General features: G+C 38.6%; 3 protein-coding genes across 4 annotated transcripts in view; 1 reads left to right on the top strand and 2 right to left on the bottom strand.

Moving 5' to 3' along the window:
- PLCE1 (phospholipase C epsilon 1) overlaps positions 1-4,425 on the top strand; it is a 138,037-nt gene extending 133,612 nt beyond the window's left edge. The window contains exon 33 of the mRNA XM_056494713.1: positions 580-4,425. The gene's annotated coding sequence lies outside the window, so the exon portion shown is untranslated. The remainder of the gene's footprint in view (positions 1-579) is intronic.
- Positions 4,426-5,412: 987 nt separating this feature from the next.
- On the bottom strand, positions 5,413-21,324 carry NOC3L (NOC3 like DNA replication regulator). The gene is made up of 21 exons (XM_056494714.1): positions 21,250-21,324; positions 19,894-20,101; positions 19,393-19,519; positions 17,565-17,722; positions 17,397-17,453; positions 16,309-16,439; positions 15,694-15,855; positions 14,856-14,949; positions 14,486-14,661; positions 14,152-14,280; positions 13,554-13,685; positions 13,111-13,191; positions 12,458-12,558; positions 11,928-12,000; positions 11,792-11,855; positions 11,633-11,704; positions 10,471-10,652; positions 10,110-10,238; positions 9,402-9,499; positions 7,580-7,664; positions 5,413-5,924 (listed from the first exon to the last, which is right to left on the bottom strand). Exons 1-21 carry the CDS (start codon positions 21,256-21,258, stop codon positions 5,796-5,798), a joined length of 2,397 nt encoding a protein of 798 aa, XP_056350689.1. The 5' UTR covers positions 21,259-21,324; the 3' UTR covers positions 5,413-5,795.
- Positions 21,325-21,427: 103 nt separating this feature from the next.
- The window catches only part of TBC1D12 (TBC1 domain family member 12), a 40,622-nt gene continuing 37,517 nt past the window's right edge, over positions 21,428-24,532 (bottom strand). For both annotated transcript variants that reach the window (XM_056495072.1, XM_056495073.1), the window contains 2 exons: positions 23,331-23,589; positions 21,428-23,101 (listed from right to left, as the gene is read on the bottom strand). In XM_056495072.1, coding sequence (XP_056351047.1) covers positions 23,033-23,101; positions 23,331-23,589 — 328 coding nt within the window. In that variant the 3' untranslated portion in view covers positions 21,428-23,032. The remainder of the gene's footprint in view (positions 23,102-23,330; positions 23,590-24,532) is intronic.

Raw genomic sequence — 24,532 nt, 5'->3', positions numbered from 1 at the left:
CTTCAAACAACTGAAATACACTACAAAGACTGTCCCATTTATATGGAGATAACAAATGCCACACTTGCCCAGCACTGTACACTAACCAGACACTTGCACAGGGCTACTACAGTACTGTGACAGCAGCTGGGAAGCTGCAGCTCATTGCAAATGAAGAAATCTTTTTCAGTGTTGATAATTCCACCCCACAGATGGCAAATTTAAGATTACTTTTTTTTTTTTTTTTAATATATACATCTAATTATTTAAGCATTATTTGACATGCACTGTAATGCTGCTGCTAAGTCACTAAATTAACAGAGTTCGAGCACTGTTTTCATTTGCAAGGTATTTCAAATAGAAAGGGATGAATTTGATAGCTTATTTCCACGCTGCTATAGACCCTCTAAACAATCTGAATTCAAGGAAAGCAAAGTAAATTATGGGAAAATCAGAGTCACTTTCCCTCTTCTGCATTTGTTTGGGTTTTTGTTTTGCTGGGGTTTGTTTTGTTGGGCTTTCTTCTTGTTGTTTAGGTTTTTATTTCCTTTTTTTTCTGAAACCCAAACCTGGAATTTACATGACTGAATCCTTCTGCAGTGCATTTGAAGGATCCTGCTACAGACTGAACTGGTCAGCAATTGTGTGCCCTGTGCTACACATGCTTAACCCAGGCAATGCTGCTGGGTTAACGGCCAGAATCTGGGATGGGATGCTGTAGATGGGAAAGATGCCTGTCAGCTCTCGGAAGGTTCCTCTCTTCCTCTATCTTCGCATCTGCAGATTCTCCATAGGCGGATGGAGAAGTTTTCTTGGACTGAGTGTTGTAAACAAACACGTGTCATCACCCTCCCCTTTTTAAACAAAAGATAATTTTAGCTTGTTGCCTCTAAGGAATCTGAAGGCAAAGAACCAGAGTGTTCTTTTATGTGTATTATATTAAAATAACGCACTTTGACCTGATGATTACTGTTACACTGTGTTAAGTGATTGTAAAGAGATTTAAATATGCTGTAACTTCCTCTGCATATCTGTTTAACTTTGGAGAATATACACAAAACACTCGAAATTATTTATGGTTTATCTACATTAACAAAATAATGTACAATAGCTGAATACACCTTACTGGTAGTGAGACCTTTGCAAGGAACAACATTTTCTTCTTATAAATTTTAGTTTTCCAGGCTTGTGTTTAAAGAAAGAATATTTATTATCATGTTTCAAAGTACATGCCATTGTATAGTATATTTATCATATACTACTTTTTAGAAAATTCAGACTTTTTTATCTTTTTCTGGATTTAGAGGAAAAAAATATTAGAACTTTTCTGATTGTTTCTTTTTAGCACAAGGTGTTTAATACCCAGTACTGACCAAATTCAAAACAATGCATTGTAATTAACATTTCAAAAATTTGAATTCAAACCACATTTTTCCATGTAGTCAGGAACTGTCTTTTTACTTGTCTGTTAAACCCAGAGGGTTAAGTTAGTTGTGGTAGTCTCTTTTTTTTTTTCTCTCCAAGGGAGTTACTGATGTGTTTAGTTATTTAAAATAATCCATTACAGGGACACAAATTAAACAACTGCTGCAATCAGCCATCCCTTTGATCTCCCACAAGAAATGTGTCTGTGGGGAACAAACTGCTCTGCACATGTTTTTGTTTCACTAGAGCAAACACAGGAAAGAAGTTACAGGCATAGTCTTATGACAGCTAATGCCCTCACTATGAATAAGAAAGTGAAATAAAAGTCATTAACTGGCATATAAACAAGCAGACAGAACCTGCATTCTGTCATCAGAAACTATGAAGTCTTTCACTATACACTACAGAAAATAGAGTATTTAAAGTAGCCAAAAAAGTACCAAAGTAAAAAAGTGCCCTCTTGAGGTCACTTCCAGCTTTCAGGAAAAATAACCACAGACATAGAAGAAAGTCAAACTTCTCAGTGGCATATCCTCACAGAGGCCATGCACTTCCATAGTCATCTTTCACAAAAGTAGTCTAGAACTTATGTACCAAAGCAGCATTTTGCAAATCAGCAACATGACCCAACTCCAGCCCCCAGGCAGCTCAGCTCACCCATTACCAATTCCAACAGGAGCAGCCCCTGTGAGGGACATGTGCTCCCTCCTCTCCTTGCCCAAGGAAAATGTTAAGAAGTGACAGTCTACACATAGTTTTAAATGCATAGTTTGCTTTGGAATACTTTGGAATTATGGGAAATACATCAACCTGCTGCACAATTCAATGACTACAACCATTTTTTTTAAATGTTGGCTTCATTCTCTGTTATTTTAGCATGGGGCAATTTGACACCACTGAGAATTTTTTCCTTTTGGTCGTTTTTATGGCATTTTAAAAACAATGCTTAATGTCCTGCAGTTTGCCCTTACCTGTTTGTTTAGCTCTTTTGTTTTTGTTGGTGTGGTTTATTGGGTGGGTTTTTTATCTTTAGCAGCTCTGAAAATTCTTATCACCTGTAGTATCACAGTAGGCTGGCAGGCACCCTTGCTAATGAATTGCATTCAACAAGAAAGTTCTTATACCCATGTTGTCACCACTAGTGCTTTTCTGTCAGATACAAAAATAACAACAACAAAAAAAAACAATCATGGGGAAGCAAAGGGGACATCAGTAGTGATATCATATTGTGTACCATAGGCCTGACACTACCCTGAAGTCCTGTGGCCATTTAAAATCAGCAGTTTTGTACTATTTCTGCTAACACAATTTTTCCAGCTTTGGGAATAGCTTACTAATATAAGCATCTTCATCATCAATCACAGTCAAAACTTTCTTTTGCTGCTGTTTATCACAGTGAAAGGGAACAGCAAAATATTTGGCATTTTATTTAAAAACCTTAATTTTAGGCCTGTAGACATCTGGAACTGTGTAAAGCTAATGAACCTGTTCCAGTATTTTTATTAATGTACAGGCATCACAATTTAAAGTTGAGGTATTGGTAAATATCCAGGTAAACTTTTCTTGGTGAAACATGATACTCCGGGGTGAATTTAGGAAAGAATTGCATACAGTGCCCTTTCTCTTGCTAGTTCCAGGTAGTGGAAATAAAATTCTACTTGAAATATTAAACAGCAATGGGGAGTTGTTAACTTCTGTGAAAGTCCAGTTAAAGAGCTTTCATGTGCTAAGTTATTATGCTAATAGGAATGTTTATTCTGTTTAGCCACAGATTTTATTTCTGCAGGAATCTGTCCACACATTCCTATGGCAAAAATGACAAAATAGCTTTGTCATTTTCCATGCTTTTGGCTGAGTATGGACATCAATTAGGAAAATACATTCATTTTTACATTACAAACTATTTACAGGAAGAAGCTTCCAGGAGAAAGTTTGAAACAAAGGAATGTAAATAATCAGCATCTTCCAGAAACATGCAGCCTCTGAGCAGTAGCAGGCCTTGCACTGCACACTTCACAGGTAGAAATCTCTTGTTTCTCCTGCTCTGTTGCCTATTGGCAAAACCACAAAAGTATTTTATTCTGTACTATTTAAAAACTGCTACTTTTCTGCCAATTTCTTACCCTTTCCCTGTGCAGCACGTGTTGCTTGCAGTGTGTGACTGTAAGAGCCAAAAGCTGGGCAGTCCCAGCTCCTGTGTGTGTGCAGAGCTGCTCTGCCTGTAGGAGCTGGGGCTCTGCAGGAGCTGCTTCCTCTGCCGCCCAAAGGGCTTCCTGGTTCTGCCTTACTGACCCCAGTAAGAGCAGCCAGAACACTGAAGAATACTGTCTCAGTTTTTTAAGCCTAGTGAGATTGTTTTTCTTGCTTACAAATATTAATAGCCACTTTTAGAAAGGTGTCTGCTTCTAGAACTCAGAGGCTTTAGAGAATGAAACACTTCAATACGGAAATATCCAAATATTTCAAGAACACTTTCTCTTACATTGACAGTTTATTTTCAAAAAGAGAAGACCTTGCTGGTAGCTTTACAGGCTAAGTCTGCAGCTTCTGAAACGCAACTGTGTTCTGCTCTTCAAATGCTTCAATTAACATCTGGTTTTTAATCACTGTCTGTTACTATTCCACTATAAAACTCAGTTTACTTTTAGGGTAGCCCACTAAATGTACCAATGGTGGCAACTTTTCCTGTCTGTGATAAATATTTTGTAACTTAAATAGTGATAGACATTTGGCAGAGTTAGCAAATTAAACACAAAATAAATAGCAGTAAATAGATTTTGCTCCAATAGATGTATAAGCTCTTTCACAATGACTTGTACAGTTGTCTTCCTCTGCCTCTTCAAGCATGTCAAAATATTCTGACAATGCAACATCACTATGTGCCAGTCTTTATATGTTTGGAAACTATGTAAAATGAACAATTTTAAAAGTGACTTTTCCACCTGGACTGTTTTCTCTCTGCTGACTTGAATAAACTGTATTTGTATATATTGTAAAAAAATAAATGGTTTAAGATGCTGATTCTTTGTTTTTGCCTTCCTTAACTGACAAAGGTATTGACAAGTGGCCCCCTTGGAATTCAGCAGAATTTAAATCACATCTGTATTTGCAAACACTTAACAACTAAACTAAAAAGAGCTATTCAAAATCTATGGGAATAACAGCCTAAGCAGAAAGAAACACGTGTATAACCATCAGTATTATGCATGCAGGTTTGCAGTCTCCATAGTAAATATAATACATAGGTATTTTATATGTATAATAAAACACATAGGTATTTTCTAATATCTTAATATGCAGATGTCTGTTCTAAAAATGTTTGTAAATTTATATTTAATTACTTGGAAGTTGGTAAACTAGTGTGATCAATATTGAAAACATGTATTACAAGAGAAATAAATTAATTGTAACACTATCTAAGAAGCATAAATCAGGATAAAGGACTAAATACCCCAGAGAAAAAAAGAGATTTTCTAACTTAAAGGAAAGCTTTGCAAAACTTAATTATCACATTGTAGATTAAACACAACAGAAGTGTTAAGTGTTTAGCTGTCAGCCAGGGACAGCCCACTACATTCCCCTGTACAATGGAATTCATAGACACTACTCACCTTTAAATTACTTCATGTATTTCACCTGGTCTTTGCAAAGCCAACATGTAGCTGAAAATGGACTCTAAAACAATCAGACAATAAATAGTATTTGAAGAATGTGGAGAGAATTGCCTATCAAAATCCTGAAACATTCTTACCTTGTATTTGTCCAGTATTCTTGACAGCAATGCATTATTAAAGACACTGCAGTACAGCATTCAGTCATGATGATAATTTAGAACTGAAATTCAATATTCTTAATTTACCAATATCAAGATTCATCAGAGGGGAAAAAAACACCAAATGCAAAATCATTTCAAGATGAGATAAATGGTTAAAGACATCTGAAGAAAACCAGGAAAAATGCAATACATATTTCAAGTGTCTAGGTAACTCAGACATCAAAAAATCAATATTATGTTAACATTTTCAAAATATTTATTAAGTTATCAATACAACCCAGTGTGTTTGAAGAAACACGTACGTCTATATTGTGTTACAAAAATTAGAAAAATACATGAACAAAAATACAACTGTGCATGGTTACAAACAATTCTTAAATTACCTGGGTTTGTACATTTTTAAATGTACAAACAATGTGATTCTCCAGCTCCCTGAACAGGGGCTTGGTGGTTAGGGGGAAAGGCCTATAACTGTGAAAAACTGCTGTTACATTTTCATGTGTTTCTGTATTCATACAAAAGCCTACTTGTATTCCTTTTATGATGACTGGTGATTTCTTGCAGGCAATCTTTCTCCATAATTAAGAATCTAAGTGAACTTGATTGATAGTTACATTTATGCCAAGGATGATTTCAAGTGCTTAGCAAAATCCAAGGGTTTGTGAGCAATAGTCTCACTGATGTGTTGTTGAAGCTGTTTGTTTAGTTCTTCATCTACAAATGAATCCATTTGCAAGAAGGTATCCTGAAAATTACAAAATACAAGTTGTATTATTAAATAGGACATGTTTTCCATGCCTACCTTAGTTTAGCAGTCTTGTTCCTCTCCCGTGGCCCCAGTCATCTAGATCGGACTTGTTCAATTGGCAGCTCACTCCTCCTGGCCTGCAGGAAATCTCCCTTGGCTGTGTCAGACAGTCCTAAGATTACCTGCTACACACCAGCCATGGCTTCCAACTTGGGGGGTTCACACACTGCCTCCTGTTCAACACACCTCACAAATACAGACCAAGCACAGTCTGGTGACAGCACACATTTATAAATCAAGCATCTCTGACCAGAAGGCCAATGAAAGCAACAATGCTCACAGCATAGGTTGTGAGTCAGAAAGGAATCCCTTGACCCTTCTAACTCCAGCCACACCTGGAGCCCTGCATTTTCCTGGTGCTCAAATGAAGGATGATGGTGATCATGCACGATCTAAACTTCTCAGTGAAAGTCTTAAAATTCCCAGAGCCAAGTACTCTGTGCACTCATGGAGAAATGACAGCCTCTCTTTAGTGGTGCACAGGGCTCCAGTTTGGAGCTTCTGTCAAGAGCAGGGAGATGCTGACGGACTGGCAGCCTGGCACACAGAGGACATGCAGGACACAGAGGGTAAAACTCAGATACTGCGAAAATTTGTTAAATGAACCAAACAACCACAGAGCAGGCAAGACCCCAAGATAATTTTCCCAGTTAGGTCCATTAAAGCCATCATTGGATGCTTTGTGATCTTGCTGTTCCATTGTTTCTGCTCCCCTAAATCAGCTTGTGCATTTTCTTATTCTACCCAAATTTCTCTCCCATCTGCTGTTTTCAGCTTTGCTCTGTCAGAGCTGCTTATGTAACTCCCTAGCAGGACACACGTATCAAGGAGTCATTATAAATCAACTGAATAGGTTAAGTACAAATACATTTTCAGAAGTTCTTTCTCTAAAATGGAAAAAGAATTGTGCTCTCAAGGCTTCAACTGACTACTGAGTTACAAAGTAGAGCATTGACAAGGTTAATAGGTTATAATGTTTGCATTAGAAAGAAGGAAAATTACCACTTTTTAAAGGACACCACTCACTGGACATTTAATGGAGGCTGTTATCTGGAACACATCCAGTGCTGAGGATATAAACACACTTCCCCCATTTCTCCTCTTTTTACATTAACTCTTGTTCCCCTCAAATTTCCACTTTAAAGCTGAAGTGACTCTAACAGGGATCAGTATCCCTCACACACTAAATCAAATGCTCTGGAAATCCAGCTGTCTTGGCAACTGCCCACCCTGGGGAAAGAGCTGGCTTTTTATTATTGCTTTTTGAACAAACATTAGTTCATCATTACAGAAAAGAGCCAAGAAATCTGCACTGAACCACTGCAAAGTGCAAAATAACAGCTACCATATTAATCTTGCTATGTTAACTGATGCTGTGGGAGGTAGGACTATTTGTACAGCTCTTTTTTCCTTCCTTATACTCAGTCCTATCTTATGCCAGTTAAAAAAATATACTTGATGCAAAAAGTATAGAAAGCAGAAAGCCACACTGAGTGTGCCAATGCCTGGACACTGCATAGTGAGCCAGCAGATATAGGTTATATTGGTGTGTCACATAGCTAAAAAAAGACACAGAGAGATGAGAACAGCACCTTTCTTCTGGGTGTTACTGATGCAACAGGAGGATTAAAGGTCATTCCTTTCATACAATATGTCTCAAAAAGTTCTGTAGCAGACCTATAGTAAATAAACAGTAAAAGAAACATGGCATTAGATAAACAGATCAACCCAAGAGCAGTGTCACACAAAACCCACCCTTCCCCTCCATCTCACTTTAGGAGAACTCCTCAGAGTAATGAGCATCAGATGGAAAAGATCAGGAGGCAAGGGCTGGGAAACAATGCAAGTCAAAGTAAGTAAAATGTGTATAAATACGTACAAGATAACTGTTGTCTTCCCAGAGCTCTGATCTGTACATATCTCCCCTTAGAAAAAGGGAAGGGGAAAAAAGGTAGGTAAAGATGTCTAGCTGACACAATCTGCCAGAATTTCCAACAGTTCCTTGCCAAAGGGTTTTATGAAAAAAACATCCATGGGAGAACAGGGAGGACCATCACAGAAAAAACTGCTTAAAAGACAGGAAACAAAGGAGAGGAGTCTATGGTTATTTTTTGCAAAGGCAAAAAATATTTCCACAAGGTTTTTTCCAGGACCTATGCTTTCCATGCTCAAAAAAGAGCTGGGGAATACTATGTTATTTGTAGTAATAAGAATGAGCTACCTGTAGAGAAGTGCAGACAGACTCTGCAGACAGAGAACTGCAGACTGTAGGAGATGAGCAGTAAAATGAAATTTAGTGTTGGAAAAAGCAACTCTGCATATAAACAGTAGGCTCTGAGCAGACCACTATCACTTAGAGAAAAAATATCTCCGTGTTATGACAGATACCTTTATGGGATTTTGACTTTAGTGCTGTTTGGAGTCAGAAAGAATCAACACAATAGGAATTAATTACATCAGTGTATAAATCCATAGATCATCCACATCTCAATTACTGCAACTGAGTCTCCAATTCCACCTTGAAATGCTTAAATTTGCAACAGTTCAGGAACACAGTGTATGGAAAATATGGAACAGCTCCTGTGTGAGGTGGATCCCTCCATCCAGGAAAGACAGCAGATGGAGGTATGATATGATTGAGGTCTGACAAGTCCTGTGAGGCAAAGAAAGACTGTGATGGAGCAGGCTGTGCACTTCAGCTCCCAGAGCAAGAACCAGGAGCTGTTAAATGAAGCAAACTGGCACCAGGTTCAAAACAAACGAAAGCAGATCTTGCCATAAGGGGCTGTGGACTCACAGAACCCTTACCAGACAATGCTGTATTTGCAAAATGCGTACTCTGATTCAAGGGACATTGAACGGTTTTGAAAAGAACTCCATGAACAGAAAATGGTATCAGGTTCAGGAAATCCACCAGGCTGAAACCTGTCAGAGGCCTACTCAAACCATATTTTACATGTATGCCCTGGTTTTACTTTTCACAAGACACCTGCTGCTAGGCACTGACAAAGACAGGATGCTGAATTAGATCTTAGTCTGATGGCTGTCCTCATGTTTTAACCTACTACAGACCTTACATTGCAACTTGGGCTCTAGTTTCCACTGTTCAGTGATCCTGATCCACGTTCAGATCAGAGCTGCTGCTGAAGATATTTTGCTCCCAAGGGAAGAAATCACACTGCACTTTCAGATGTTTACCCTTGCCACACCCTGGCAACAAGTCTCAAAAGGGAAAAAAAAAAAAAAGAAAAAGGCAGCCAGCATTCTGCATTCTGTACTGGCAGACGAACAAAGAGAGTTTGAAGATCAGAGTCTTTACTTTTACAGATTATTTTTAGGAATTCTTTTAATACAGTATAAGCAGCAGCTTCCTTTCAGGGCCTATTTAGAAAAAAAGGAATTCTGATAACTCACCTTTGGCTCAAATCAAGTGGAAGAGCTCCTGAGCCTTCAGTTGGAGCTCCAGCAATAAGGTGAGATGCAAATTTCTGCACTGTTGGATGATAATGTCTCTGAAAGAAAGGAAGAATGAAAGCAGTAGATAGACAGTAAGGATATTGTATTTATGTAAAGAATCTCATCTTTCTTTCCATTTCTATAAGATGGAAGATCTGCTTTTATTTTAGAAACTGAGTACCTCAAAATCAGTAAGTTTGTGGGATTAAGTGAATGAGAATGCCCAGTCATGCATTTATTTCCTCATTATCATGCTGTGAGCATGACTCTCCACAGTTAGGTAATTCTTACTTCCAGAAAACAGGGCCAAAGGGCAGAGGAAGCCTCCTCCAAACCCTGACTGGAATGACAGATCAAGATGTCTGTTCCTCTTGGACTGGACCGCAAGGGAACAGATTTAAGAAGTTTCCAAAGGAATCTAATAAGGCAACCTGCAGTTAGAACCAGTGTGGTAATATAACAGGGGATGTTCAACATCCCCTTTTGAGCCTATCCTTCCATACCACTGTGTTGGTTCTCCTCTTCCACTCAGCTAGAATACAATCATGTGGGCCAAGATTTGACAGATAAGCCTGAAGACCTTTGTTCTCCACTTGTATAAAGCACCTAAACATTGAGCAGCTATTTACTGCTGCTACTTCCCAAATCCCTGAGTTACTCACAAACCTGCAGAAGATGGAGCTCCCACAGTGCTGTGTTCTGGGCATTGCAATGCTCTGGTTCATCTAATTCTGGGAGATAAACTCCACTGCCTTGAGATTCGTTGTCTAGTAAGAGGTCCATCCTTGGGAATGTCTACAACACAAAAAACAGAAACTGAGTTGTTTATATTACTCACCCAATTATAACATGGTTGAGTTAGTTTCAGGATTCATTCCACTTCATTCAGTTTCAGCAGCATTTAAGCATATTCTGTTTTCATCATTCTTGTTAAAGATGCTTTAAAAAATTCTGCACAAAATCATTTTATCAAAAAATTCCAAAACCTTTAGCCAGTAAGCTAAAAATTTGAACAAGTCAAACTTACTTGCATGAATATCCTGTTTGTTGCCAAGATCCCGACACTGGAATTTGGAAGTACATGAAGAGCAAGGATGGAAAGTCGCTTTAGGAAAGCAAGAGCTCGTTGCTGGGAGACTTGCTTTCTCCTCTTGGCAAACATGACATCCAGGCACTGCAGCACAATCCCTATGTCCTCATTGGTGCCACCTCAAAAGCAGAATTTCATACAAAGAATAAAGAACCACTCCATGGACATACAGCTGGATACTCTGCTATGGGCTGGACACTGGAACTGAGAACAGCATGAAAGCTGGAAGCCTCAGACACCTCTCATGTGATACAGACACTAAGCATCCAGCCTTTTTTGGTCAAAATAGTCCAGTTTTGAACAGAAAAAAATGTACCATTGTTTCTGTGCTCTTTTCTAAGAAAATACTTGTTCCATCAAAAATATCTAATCATTAAATACAACTACTGTTTTAATCCAAAATGCATTCATTGTATCATTCTCTACAAATTATTAAACAGTGAAAAGATCTAGTCTTTCACCCATCCAGAACTGCAGAATGTTCATTCTTAATTGTTCATTCCTAGTGAATCCACATTTTTGAAATTAATTAAAATTATATTAATTTCAAATTTTAGAAATCTCTTTTTGCCAACAATTATTCAACTTCTCAGAATTAATTTAAATTAGAACATAAAAATGTTATAAAAATCAGAAATATATACTAGAAAATTTTAAAAAGCAGAATTTAAATTTAAATAATTTTTAGAATTATATTGGAAAAATCAAGTGTTTTTTCTTTATTGGAAAGAGAATTAGAGAAAAAAGATAATAATTTTTAAATCACCACTGAAAGAAATAATTATAAGGAAGTAAAAAAAATGAAATTGAGGACAGGATAAAATGCTTATCCAAGATCAAATACTTGGCATTTCCTAATGAAATGACATGATTAGAACCTATTACCATGCACTGGAATAACAATTCATGTATTTGTATTGCAGCAATGCAATGTGCAACTCGAGAAAAAAAAACATAGGTTAAACCAGACAATAATCTTCTCAGAAATCAGATCTCTTTTAAAAAGTGTAGTTTATTTATGCTACATAAAGGCTTTGATAGCAAAGAAACAGAATAAATATTATCTAGGTGAAGAGTGAAAATAAGAATCTGGAATTACCTGCATGTAAGCTGAACAGTGTCTTGTACAGATGTGTATAAAATTTCATTGGATCGATGTTAAGAACATCACCTATAAACATAATCCCAAATAAACACATTTACTCCATTTATTTATCAGGCAATATTAAACAAAAGTTTGTTTTTGAAAATCTCCTACCTTGACCAGAGAGTATATGAAAAGCACTGAGAACGCAATGAAGACTCTCACGATAGCTTAAATCCTAAGAATACAAAACTGATTAAGTACCCAAGAGAAAGTAATTTTACAAAAACTGTAATAAAATTCAACTTACCCCAGATGCAATAAGAGAATGAAGGACAATCAAGAGGTCATCAAAAAATTCCACATTTATGAGATGAGCAAACCTTGAATCAAAGAGATTTTCATTTTTAAAATATAGACATTATCTGTAAACCCAGTTCAAAGTGTTCTGAATTGCCAAGGTCCACACCATAAAAGCAGGCTAAATCAAATACTGAACATTTACTATCTCCACAGGAAAGAATAATTCAGCCCCCAACATGCTAACCATGGCTTTTCTAGATCATTAACTATATGCTTGTGTCCTTGAGCAAATAATCAGACAAAATAATGGAATCACATCACACCCTGTGGCATTTGCACCACATCAATTCTATCATGGGAAATTTCAAATCACATTGAAATGGTTTTGGAAATAGTGGAAAACTTCAGCAGAGAAAAATAAAAGAATTTCAGCGAGTTTGTCAGGGACTCACTGCTTAAATTCCTTTCAGAGACAGAAATTTCTTTAGTGCTTTCTGTCTTTTCCAACACACACAAAAGAAGGTAGTCAGCTCTTACTTTGCAAGACCTTCTAGCACAGCTGGCAAAAGTGGAGACTTCTGAGCTTTCTTCAAGATCCTGAAGTAAGTTACAAATACAATATTCAAGGTCTCTGTGTGCTGAAGGAAAGAAAACAAAATTAAATGCTTAATCATGTAAAATAGACATTTCTTCTTCACTTAAACTCAACTGAAAGGCTTTTCTCTGTCCAAGTCTGCACTCAGGCCTTCCAAATCAGTCCTGGCACTGCCATCTCCGCCCTTCTTATGCTGAAAAGCTCAAGACCTCAGTGTTCTCCAGCCCCTGGCTCTCTCCTGGCTACAGCCACACTCTTCCTTTGCCTAAAGGCCTCTCTGAGAGGCTGTAACACCACTACACAGTGTCCTATGGAACAGGGCACCTGGAGGACATTTGTCAATGGATTCAATACCACTTTGAGCAGACAGCAGAAGGGAATAGGAATGGCTACGCTGGCCTTCCTGGCTAATCTGAGAATGTGGTTTACTAAAACCTAGATCTCTGTCACAGGCAAAGTGTTTGTTAGCTGACAGCATGATCTAGAGATGTGGAATGCTGAATGTGGAATATTGGGATCGAAGGAAGACAGAGTTAGAAGACGGTTCAGAGCTGCCACTCTGCTAATATAGGGAAATAGTTTCCAAATTACTTACCAACTTCAATTTCTTTTCTTTACTTTCTGATGCTTCTGCTTCCAGGAGTTCTCGTTCCAGTTTCTCTTCTGCTTTCCTCCACTGAAAATATACAGTTCATTTTAAGACAACAGATTAAATGTTTCCAAACAGTTTGAATATCCAGGTTGAAAAGATACCCAGAGAACAAATTTTCCATGTTTGGTGAGTTGCTTAAGTCACCTTGTGATTCTACAGGGTAACCTTCATCCTATCAGAAACAACCAATCAAAAGCATTATCAACACAGGAAAGAGAAAAAATAGGAAGATAATTAAATTCTCTGAAGAACCTCATAAATTTTCAAGTACAATGCAAAAGCTGATGCTGAGAGTTAACAATGGTAACAGCAGATGTGCAATCACTGCTGGAACAAATTGCTACATAAAGCAACAGAAATAGAGCATGAGAAAGCAGATGTCGTACCTTTCTTTGCATTCTGGAAAGATTTTTTCTTTTCTCTTTGTAAGTCATGAATTTTTTCTTTGGTGCAATGTCTTCAGAATCTTTTTGTAATTCTACTTCCTTAATTCTTAAGTGAAGAAATACTTTTAATACCTATTGTTAAATGAAATAAATACAATGAAAGGTCATTGACAACCTGAGAGTAACTAAGGGTAAGAAATCCTGAATTTCATTCCAGCTAGTGGGCTTTGCTGGTTCAAAGGTTCTTCTGTTTACTCCCCTCCTGTTCATCCACATCTGTATCTCATGATCCCTGCTCCCAATTCCTTCCCCAGCACTGTCCATTTCTATCCATTCCTCCATTTGCCTCTCACTTCAAGTCTCCCTTCCTGACTTAAGCCATGTCTCTGGCAGAATCTGATCTCCACCTCCCAGTCTCCTTCCTTTGCCCCCTACCTCTCTAGCACTCTGTCTCAGCCTAATCTTGAACTGTCTGTGGTCTGACAGAGTGAGAAAATTCTACTTGTCTGTAGCCAGCAGCTGCAGTAACTCTAACATTTGGGATTTTTTGTAACTTTTGACAGAAGAATATTGTGAGGTACAACAGAAAGATTCTCACCTCAGGTCTGACATCGTAGTTTCTACCCCTTACAAGGCCAGAAATTACTTTAACTACACCAAGTGAAGCATAGCCCAACTTGTCCTGTTTAAAGAGCTTCTTAACTGCCTCAACACACAGTTCAGAAATCTGAAAAGCAAAACACAGAAATTGTTCTGTAAAGCCAAATCTATAACAACAGGTAGTAACAGACATACTCATGGTATTTACTGATTATAAAGTGTACACAGCCTGTAAAACAGTGAAAAGATACAGCCAAAAGATCTGGATATTGTGCAATAAAGATCAGAAATAATTATTTTTCACACAAAACAATAATCAGGAAATCACTTACCATTTTGGATGGATCATTCATGAGTGGAACAATGAGAACAATAATATTATTGTGGAAGTTGAAGTGGGGTAGGGCCACAAGGAGCTCACACAGACACTTCACTGCTACCTCTGCTAGACCTTTATATGCCTTTAACGAGATGACATTACTTTTCTTCAACTTCCTTTGCTTCCAATCTGCACAAAATATTATTTTTATGGATTACTCTTCAGAATGATGGTGATCTTATAAATATTTAAATTTTTAGTGATTGTAGGCGTACTTCATGCAAGTGCTACCTCAAAGACAGAAGGTACCATTCATTCAGAGGAGGGAAACTGCTGCAAAAAATTTTGCCTCTACTACAAAAAATGAGAAGTCTTAACTTTACCTTTAATTGTTTGTTCTAGATTTTCCAAGTAAAATTTATACTGGCTTACAAGGCCTTCTTCAAATTCTCTCAGTTTCTGTGTTTCTTTTTTAACCTGTAAGCATAATTGAAATAAGATTTTATTTGGAGAGCTAAATACTGAAATTAGCCAATGGTGAAAAAAAAGTTTTAAAACAAATATCAGATATCTAAGTAGTTTTTTCTTCTAGACAGATATTCCTAGAAATGTATTAAAAATAAAATATTTCTGCATTTTTCTATGGATGTGTTCAAAAGGCTTTTTCCACCTAGGCCTATCTCATTTATAGAGCTTGAAGTAACATTATCAACTAGATGTTATTTTAAAACCATGACTCTAAATTGCACTAAACCCACACTCAAAAAACCTTCTAAAAGTTGGTTAACAACAAGATCCAGAAAATAAATTACTCTGCATTTGTTCATCAAATTGTTGAACACATCTCATAGAAATCTATGCCAGTTAGGTGACAACATTGCATAATTTGCTTTCTTTCTTACTTTAGTGCAGGACCACATTCCAAGGTTTAAGAGGAAAGTCACCCAGGTTTGGTATACTATTTTCAGACACCACCTTTCCCCTCCATTACCATCTGCATTTCACCTACTTATTGAAGGACGTATGTAAGAATTAAAGGTTCAAAAACAAAACATCTCTTCCTGAAAGTGTCACAGCTTCAAAGCTTCCACAAGTAGTTATGCATTTGTCCCCTTTGCTCAAAGCTACAAATTCATATTAAACAAATCATTCTTAGTATCTGGCACAGCTGAAAACATCCTTAACTACTCACATACACTATAAATAGATTTGATATTTCACCTTGGTGGCTTTTTCTGCTTCGGTCAGAGGTCGAATTTTGTACGAAGGTGCAATATCTTTGAATATCTCCATCAAAGACACCATGACCAGCTTCCTGACAATCACAGCCACGTTAGGATCCTGTTCCATCAGCATGGCACGCAGCTCCTTCAGCTTCTTAATCTGATTGAAGAAAATAGGCAGACATCAGATGAAGATCAACTGCAAACCAAGGGACAAGCACAATGTACATTAACTCAGCAGTTACTCAGACTCTACTTAGCACTGCATGAAGAGCCAGAAAATGATAGATATCCCAACAAAATTTCAGTCTTAGGAATGTGCAAAATATCCTGCTATTACAAACTTGGACAAAATTACAGAAACTTATTAGTATATCCTGAAGCATTGAGAACTATCCGACACAACCCTGAAATCAGAGCTTTCGTAAGGGTCATGATTAAGGAACAAGGTAGCTTGTACAGAAAACAGCAAAAGTGATACAACACTGACCTTTTCCTTGTTCTACTCATAAATTCTCGTGCTTTTGCTACTGTTTGCTTATTCAGATCTTTGTTTCTTGACTCAGTGCACAACACAGACACCTGTATATGCAGATTAAGTAAATGTACCTACATTACTGTCTGGCTCTGAGAGAATGGCAGATGCTAAGGCAGCTATGTGCATCTTCCTCTCCTGCAGCTTTTGTCTCCTTTGAGCAGCCATTTCCTCAGGAGTGAGAACAGGCAAGGGTTCCTCATTTAAGTCTGGCACAGATGTGAGAGTTAGAAAAGAGGGAAAGTCACTTAAACACCATATTGCAGACACTGCATTCCAAACAGGTACCCTGGTAAGGCCAAACGAGAGTAACACAAGAAGTTCCACAGACAAAGAAGTTTTAAGAATGACTTTGCTAGATTTTATATTAATCTACAGACTCATTTTGGCTCCACTTCAACATCTTTTGCTTGCAGAAAGAAGTGGACTAAATGTTTTTGAATCTGCCCACGGTGTTCTCTGAGTATAGTGGGAACATATAAACCCAACGTATTACCCCAACCATGCCAAGAAACTGCAGTGCTCTGCAATTTGTATAAAATTATTCACCACTCACTTTTTCTTTTAAAACTACAATTGGTTTTATTTGTATTTTCTGAGTATTTTTTTGCTACAAGTACTCCTTCCTCAACTTCAGATTATATTTAGACAGTAAGGAATCAGAAGTCACAATGTTACTTGAAAATGACCATTAACTTGATAGCCAACAGCAAATGAAAATCTCAGTTTCCTGGTATTGATGTTTTAAATAAAAAATTTTAAAGACAAAGATAGACATTTAAAGCCTGTAGAAGACTGTGTCCTGAGCTGCATTTCAAAATGATCTCAGAGTTATCAAAATTTTTTATCTAAGACCAATATTTCCTTTACTAGAAAATATGACACAAAGGATAAAAGGAACTTAATCAAAGCAGCACTTCTAAGTGAAAAATCAAAATAATTTTGAAGAAAGAGAATTTGAAACCAGCCATTCCTGAGATTCTAACAGGTAACAGTGCAAGCTTTGTATAATGATTATGTATTGGTGGCAACATGGTAATGAACATACCCAAAAGCATCCTTAACAAAATACACTTCAGTGTATTGGGGAATGGCAAAATACTTTTCAGGTATGTCAGTGATTTGGAAAAAAAAGAAACAAAAAAACAAACAAAATGTTTTGTTACCCTCTGCTTCCTCCATGTCTTCTCTGTCCTCTTCTTCATCACGTGCAACATTGAGAACTGCAAAAACAGAGTGCCTAGTGTCAAGCACATAATAAACACTGTGAAATTTTAAACTAATAAATTATATACTTCTTGGCTACTATACCAGTTCCAAAATATGTGTCTTACCTGGCTTTTCCACAGCTTGAGGAATTATGCCACTCTTGTCTTTGATGGGGAGCAGATGGATGAGTTCTTTTTCTGGCTCTGTTTGCAAACGTCTTGGCACCTTCTCATATTTTTCAATCACACTTTCATGTTTTCGTTTTTTGACATGAACAGGTTCACTGAAAAACACAAGGCAAACTAAATGAACCAGACATGTAATTAGACAAGAGCCATGCCTGACCAGCTGGATTAAGTGTCTGTCTCTCACCTAGGTCAGGGTGCTGCTCCACTTGTCCCTCCTCCCTTCTGTGCTCCCTTACAGCAGAGCAGCTGCCCTGGCAGGGATGAGACCCATTGAACCACCTCAAGCAGTCCTGCCATGGAGGACTCCACCAGCAACCAGCAGGACTAGGATCCTCTCACTGGATCCAGAGCCTTCCTTAACATGTCCCACGGCCTCTCTCTCCCTCACTGTGTCTTGACCTTCCAGGTGAGGCTTAATCAAGATGTGACAATGAGTGGGTCAGTGACCATTTTTATCTATCCTACTCCATGGCTGCTTTTACCACTATTACAATCCCTGTTCTGCTCTGCCCACTGGCAAAGCCTGTGTCACACCTCTCTCCAATGACAAAGCAGTAACACAGCATGGTGTGTCACCCTTTCACAGGTATGCTCCTGAGCTACACAGAAGTGTACAAGAGGGTAGGTATTTAGTCTGTGCTAATATGAATACACAATTTGTAAGTGGTGTAATATCTGACAAGTTTTTAAAACAGATTGCAGCTGAGCAGAGTAAAGCATATTGAAAAGACAAGTTCTCCAATTTAAGGGAAAACTATGAAAGAAACTAAAAGCCTGTAACAGTAAAACAGGTAAAAGAGCAACCACTTCCACTGTTTTCCTACCATTCTAAAAACATTCTAGCATAATGAAGGTAACACACAAAGAACTACATTTTGCAAAATATCTCTAAATAAAACCACACAATAAATTCTGAGTTTTGCAAGACTTTAATCTTATATCAAACCCAGTTAATTTGGAGAAAGGGGAAGGTTTAAAGCAAAATTCTTCTAGTTCAAGAACTTGCAGCAAGAGACCATGCAGCACAACTGCAACTTTGTAAATAAAAGCCATTTATTACTTTCCTTTGAAACTAAACTAAATTATTAATTACTAAGCACAATCAGTATTGACTAATTAAAACCACCCTATAGCAGCTAAGAAAAAGAGTCTTTTCACATCCATCAAAAAGGCAAGCTAAGATATTTAAACAATGTAACCAGACAACTCTGCAGAAGTGTATTTGTAAAGACTACTCTACAACTAGGAGCACGAACTTTCTACCTGTATCACTGTGAACTCAACCCAATGCCTTGGTCCACAAAACTGGTAACAAATGTTTTGGTGTTGCACGTGTTTACAGACATGGCTTACATGTCTGTAAGCCTTTCTATCTTTTTCCAGCACTTCGCAGTGCAATATGTATAGTGGTCCATAGTCCAGGGAATGTCCTGTATACTCTATATAGAAAAAAAGACTGCTCACAGATAAAGTACTTCTTTCAGTGTGAGTGATGCTACTCATCTCACAGCCAGGTACCTCCTAGGAAGGAACACTGCAGAAACAGTATCCTGAAGGCCAGGCAGAGCACCTGAATATACTGATACACAACTACACAACAATACATTAATACTGAAGTACTGACAGGCTGAGGAAACACTTAACTGGAGCTGCAAAGAAACCCCAGACTGAAAGAGACCTGCTGATAAATGCTTTACTTTACATATTAGTTATATATTAACCACACAAGGCTGAATTAGTATGAAAAGGAGACATTGCAACTCACTTAGAAGAAAGGTCTCTGGTTAAAAAGGATGCTCTTTGGGCCAGATCCTCCATTAATTTCAAGTCATCTTCATCCATCATGTCCAGTGGAAGAGCATCTTCTTCCTCTTTTTCTTCCCATTTTCTAGCTATTTTAGAAGATGTTTACAGATTAAGATCCCATACGTATAGTCACCCTTGAAAACCTAACCCTGCCCACACTTTTGAGACCATTTTATGTCTTACTTCTCCCTGGAGCTCACTGACCTTTATGCATGTGGGTTTGGTAATCCCAGAAAACTGCCCCTTTACTATGACATCCAATAATGATCAGTGCAAACACATCTCTACAATCTTTAACCAACAGTTCTAGGTGCCAGATTTTGTATTTTCCACAGGTCTCCCACTCTTTCAACAGGAACTGTGACTATTTGTAGACAGAAAATGAAGTGTTGTTTTCTCGACTTTTACAACAGGAAGCAGCAGGATATTCAGTAACTCCCATACCTAAGCAAACACTTACCAACTTGTTTCTTCTTGCATTCCTCCAATGGAAAAGGCTTCCTAGAAATAGCATCTCTGACAGCCTCCCTTAGCTTCTTTTGTTCTTTACGATACTTCTTAGCAGCACTCTTCTGCTTGTACTGTTTATTCTTTAATTTATTGTCAAGTTTTATTTGACTAGTTCTCAGTAACTTGCGAAAACTTGGAACTCGCTTTGTGTTTTTTCTCTAGAAAACAAACAGAAAGCTACAAGTCACTGACATGTTAACAGTCTGCAAAATTTATTCCACTGTTTAAGATCTGAGTTCCTATTTCTATCAGGACTGAACAATATGTTTCTTGTTAACAGTATCATCAGTTAACTTCAAATTTACACAACTGTGTCACATCTTTGAGAAGAGAGCACTGTGACAAATGTTTTACAGAAACATTCTCTGACAACTTTTTTATTAAAACCTATGTCCATCACTTTTAGACATATGGACACCCAAGGTATGGCACTCAGCTTGCTAGGGTGCAGCTCCTTATGTGCTCCCAAGAACCCTGTTCTCTTCGCAAGGAGCTGCTGTTCTCCAGCACATGATAAAATACCTGAGGGAATTTTCATGTCCAAGGCCACAGCCTCGGGCAAATGTCCTCCTGCAGGACACCTCCCCAAGATGAGCTTTGGCTTTCTCCTGCCCAGCAGCTGCAGGGACCTGGCGAAGCTGCCCGCTGCAAGGCTCCTACCAGCAGCTGTACCAGAACAGAGTTACGGGGCCCAGAGCTCGGGGAAGCACCGTAGGCTGAGAAGCCGGGCTCGGAGAAAACCCGGAGGGCGGCCCGTGCCAAGCCTGCACAACACTTACCAAGGGTGCTCGGGATGGGACGGACAGGGCAGGGACCACCTACGAGGGGTATGGGAAGGCAAGGCTGCTAGGGATGATGTGTCCCTTTACAAAGTGGCTGGCTCAGTGTGGGGTTCCTCGAATCCTCAGCTCAGTTTGTCGGGAGCACAGTGTGAATAACAGCAAGATTGTGCGATCACTCGCTGTATGGGCCAGCCAATTAGCTGGGCCCCACGACTCTTGCGGGCCCCTTCCAACTGAGAACATGCCGTGAATCTGTGAATCCGGAATATCTGTCAGCTCAACTTTAGCTTCCCTCTCTATGCTGGTTTATCGGGAAGGCGCTGAAAGGTCTCGTCTCGGGCTGAGAGACGAGCCTGCGCCGCGCCGCTGTGCCCACCCACAGCCCCCGCACTGCTCCGCCGTTCCCGGAGCCCCAAAGCCGCGGAGGCACGGCCGCGATCGGCCACAGCTCCCCGTCCCGCCCGTCCGCCCCGGGCTCCCCTCCGCTCCCGGCCCGCCCGGCCCGCTCCCCTCACGGCCCCTACCGGCTTCATGGCGGCGGCGCGCGCGTGCTGCGGGCGGCGGAAGCGCCCCCCGCCGGCGCGGCCACAGCGGCCCCTGGCGGCGGAGGCCGGACGCGCCCGCCGAGCCAGCGCCGCCCCGCCCCGCCCACACGGAGCGAGCGGCCCGCGCAGGCCGCAGCAACGCGAAAGAAGCACAGGCCGCGGCTGCTGTCAGTTTTATTTACACAGGAATCGGTACTAGTGGTCTTAAAGGAAGGCTTGATCCTTCTATTTACAGTTATATACAGATTTATAGTTGAAAAGTAAGAAAACTGTACAAGATAACACAAAAATATAAGACAAATTGGATCCAATTAAAGTAGTGAATACATAAGTTAAGAAAAATCTGACATTTACATTTCAAATTGTAATGTTATGAGTAGCATATATGTAGTTTTTAAACCAGATAGCAACGCAAGTTACACCACACTAAATTTTTACCCCGATTATGCAGACTCTGCTTTTAAAACACCAGACAACCGGAAGCCTCCTGCACTTAAAAATACATAATGGTAATTTTTACTTGATTTCCAGAGGGAACAGTTACAAAAACCCACATGTAAGGAATTTATTTACATTAAATATTAGCAAAAACGGATCAAGAGAGTGCAAGTGTTCCTCACCTGCAGTGCTATCCATTTTAAATTTCTGTCCCCTACAACCACAGGTTGTTGTACAACATCTTCAAGAACAGGAAATGTTTGAAAATATTTGCTGTGACACGTACAGTATGACCTTGTCTCACAGTTAAAAGATGTTAAAGAATTAAGTATCACTAAGCCAGATGATTTTTGGATTTCAGTATTGCACACTAATAAAAAGACAGTTTCAAAAACAATTCTGTGTTTGCATTATTTCCAAGTGTTAAAAGTGGCTGCTTTGAGAACACAAAAGCCTTTCAATAGCCTTGTCATTTTCTAGTGTTCACCATCACATACAAGTATTTTTAGTTGGAAATGGCTCAGCAATATAGAACTTCTGGTGGCAAAACCCTTTCACAGAATACCCACTCCATTTACTCCACAACCAATACACCAAAATAAATGCTTAAACACCACTTGCTTTGAAAGCTGTACAGTGAAAATAGCAGCCCTGTTCTTACCTCTGTTTAAAATTCAGATTATTTTTGCTCTAGGTTTGGGCACAATATGTCTACAGTTCCTGAGTTAATTACATTTGCCCATACTGAAGAATGAAGCTGCAACTTAAAAAAACAAAAATCAAACCAGTAAATAAGACAATACCCCTTCCCAAATCTTAATCACATTACACATAAACATACCAAACCACCTTATTTGGTCCTCAATACTTGCAAATTGTTAATTTTGGAGGTAACGTTTGTACCAAAGCATTTGGTTTGGATAGCAGTTTTGGGGCCTTAAGATTTAGCATTTCCCTCATCCCCTCCAAAAAGTGCCTTTGTGGTATTTGTAAAAACAGTTATGCCTCAAAAATTTGTTTAAAGTACCAACAGAAGTTATTACAAATGTTTATTGCATTGAGCTGATTCTTTTAAAGTATTAAGTATGAACTCCCCGCTTCTCAGTTTCATAGATTTTAGTATTCTGTGTGAAATCAGATCTTCCCATGGCAAAAACTAATACTGGCAAAAGGGTGAAGATTTCATCAGTTCGTTACTCCACTGAGAGCTGTGTCTTTTTTCCATCTCATTTTCACATTTTCTATAGTGCTTTTTCCACATAGAAGTGATGTGAAGACTTCTTTGTCATCAAGTGGTTTTCCACGTTTCCAGTAGACCTCAACATTAGCTTTTCGGTGCTGGGCTATGGTTCTTGTCCCCTTCTTTGTTGTCCTTCATCAGTGAGGCAAACACCTGGAAAAGTAAATTATTTAGTGAATATGAAGACTACCAGTGTTGTAATAATAGCAATATTAACCACCACAATATTAGCATGGAGATCAATTTCTAGAATGAGACACTAGAAAGGAAGTGCCCATTGCTCAGGTGTCAGACAAACAGCTTAGCAGAGACAAGCAGAGAAGTGCCCCATATATTCATGTGCTGACATGTCAGATTTGATATACATCTCCAAGAAACTCACCTGTGCCCATTTTTTATTACTATTCTGCATCTGAATAGCTGCAATACAACTAAAAAGCTTTTCTGATGTAATATCTTCTGGAAGTTTTGTTAGAAACTGTGCTATATGAATAAAGTCCATCTGTAGAAGAATATCTTCATATAACCGAAGGATTCCTAATCCTGTCCTAAACAAAAATTCTTCTCCATCTCTACAGAAAACATCCCAGACACGACAGGCCAGATCAAGTGGTAATGACTTGCTGTAGAGTGTAAAAATCCTACAATGAGTCAAAAACAAACAAAAAAGAAGAGTTATAACTTATTTCAGAAAAATGAGAAGATAACTTTCTTTAAATCTCAGTTACATTAGTTCAGAGAAAGCAGATGACAAGTTATGTTATACACTCTTATTTTTTCCCCTATTTCAATGATCCACAAGTCTCCAGTTCTTAAAGCCAGAACTTGTACTCTGAAAGCCATCTCTTTGATGCCACAGAAAATCCTCCATTTGAATGCCATCTCCTTTAGAAAGCTCTGGTTAAAGACATGACATATCTCTTCATACTCGAACAGAGTATAATACACACATAAGAACTTCAGCCACAAAGATCACAACTGTGATCTTAACCTTTCCATTTAAGCCATACAGCTCTGTTCATCATTTGTTTCCTAAACTAAATCTAAAGACACATCTCAATAGAGTGCTACATCCCACTAACATACTAATGATAAATCAATAGCTACATTTCTGTGATACATTTTCGAATTTGTTCACATTAAAATAAAAAAAATTTAGATGGAGCTCATCCTTATGCACACAGATATTTCTGTATTTGACAGCACTACCACACTTCAAGGGTGCCTGCACTACTACCTTCCATTACAGACACACACAGCTTGCTACTCTCTGCTTTTGAACATTCGTTATTTCAAATTGTTCACTGTATTTTCAAGTTTAACCCTTTTCAAATCAGGTCCTAAATTTCATCCTCCCACTGCTTTAAAGTCTCTATTCCTATAGTCATACTTCCTTCAGTAGCTGACTATGCTCATTCCATCAAGTCATTCACAATCACAGTACACCATACTACTACAGTACCTCCTCTCCTCTCCCCTATGTATGTCACACAACTGCAGCAACAAGAAAATGAACACACAGAACTCCTGTTTGTCTCATTTTTGAACTGAATACAAGCCTTTTAATAAAGCTTGAAGCCTGCC

Source organism: Oenanthe melanoleuca, chromosome 6 (genome assembly GCF_029582105.1).
Source record: "Oenanthe melanoleuca isolate GR-GAL-2019-014 chromosome 6, OMel1.0, whole genome shotgun sequence".
Lineage (NCBI taxonomy): Eukaryota > Metazoa > Chordata > Aves > Passeriformes > Muscicapidae > Oenanthe > Oenanthe melanoleuca.
The sequence above is the reverse complement of the archived record's forward strand: the minus strand, read 5'-3'. Positions and strand labels throughout refer to the sequence as shown.

Coding starts and splice junctions, on each gene's coding strand:
- NOC3L (XM_056494714.1), bottom strand. Junction 13,192..13,553: donor TTTCCAGAATGCAAAGAAAG/GTACGACATCTG, acceptor GTATATTTTCAG/TGGAGGAAAGCAGAAGAGAA. Junction 12,559..13,110: donor AAGAAAAGAAATTGAAGTTG/GTAAGTAATTTG, acceptor TCTTTCCTTCAG/CACACAGAGACCTTGAATAT.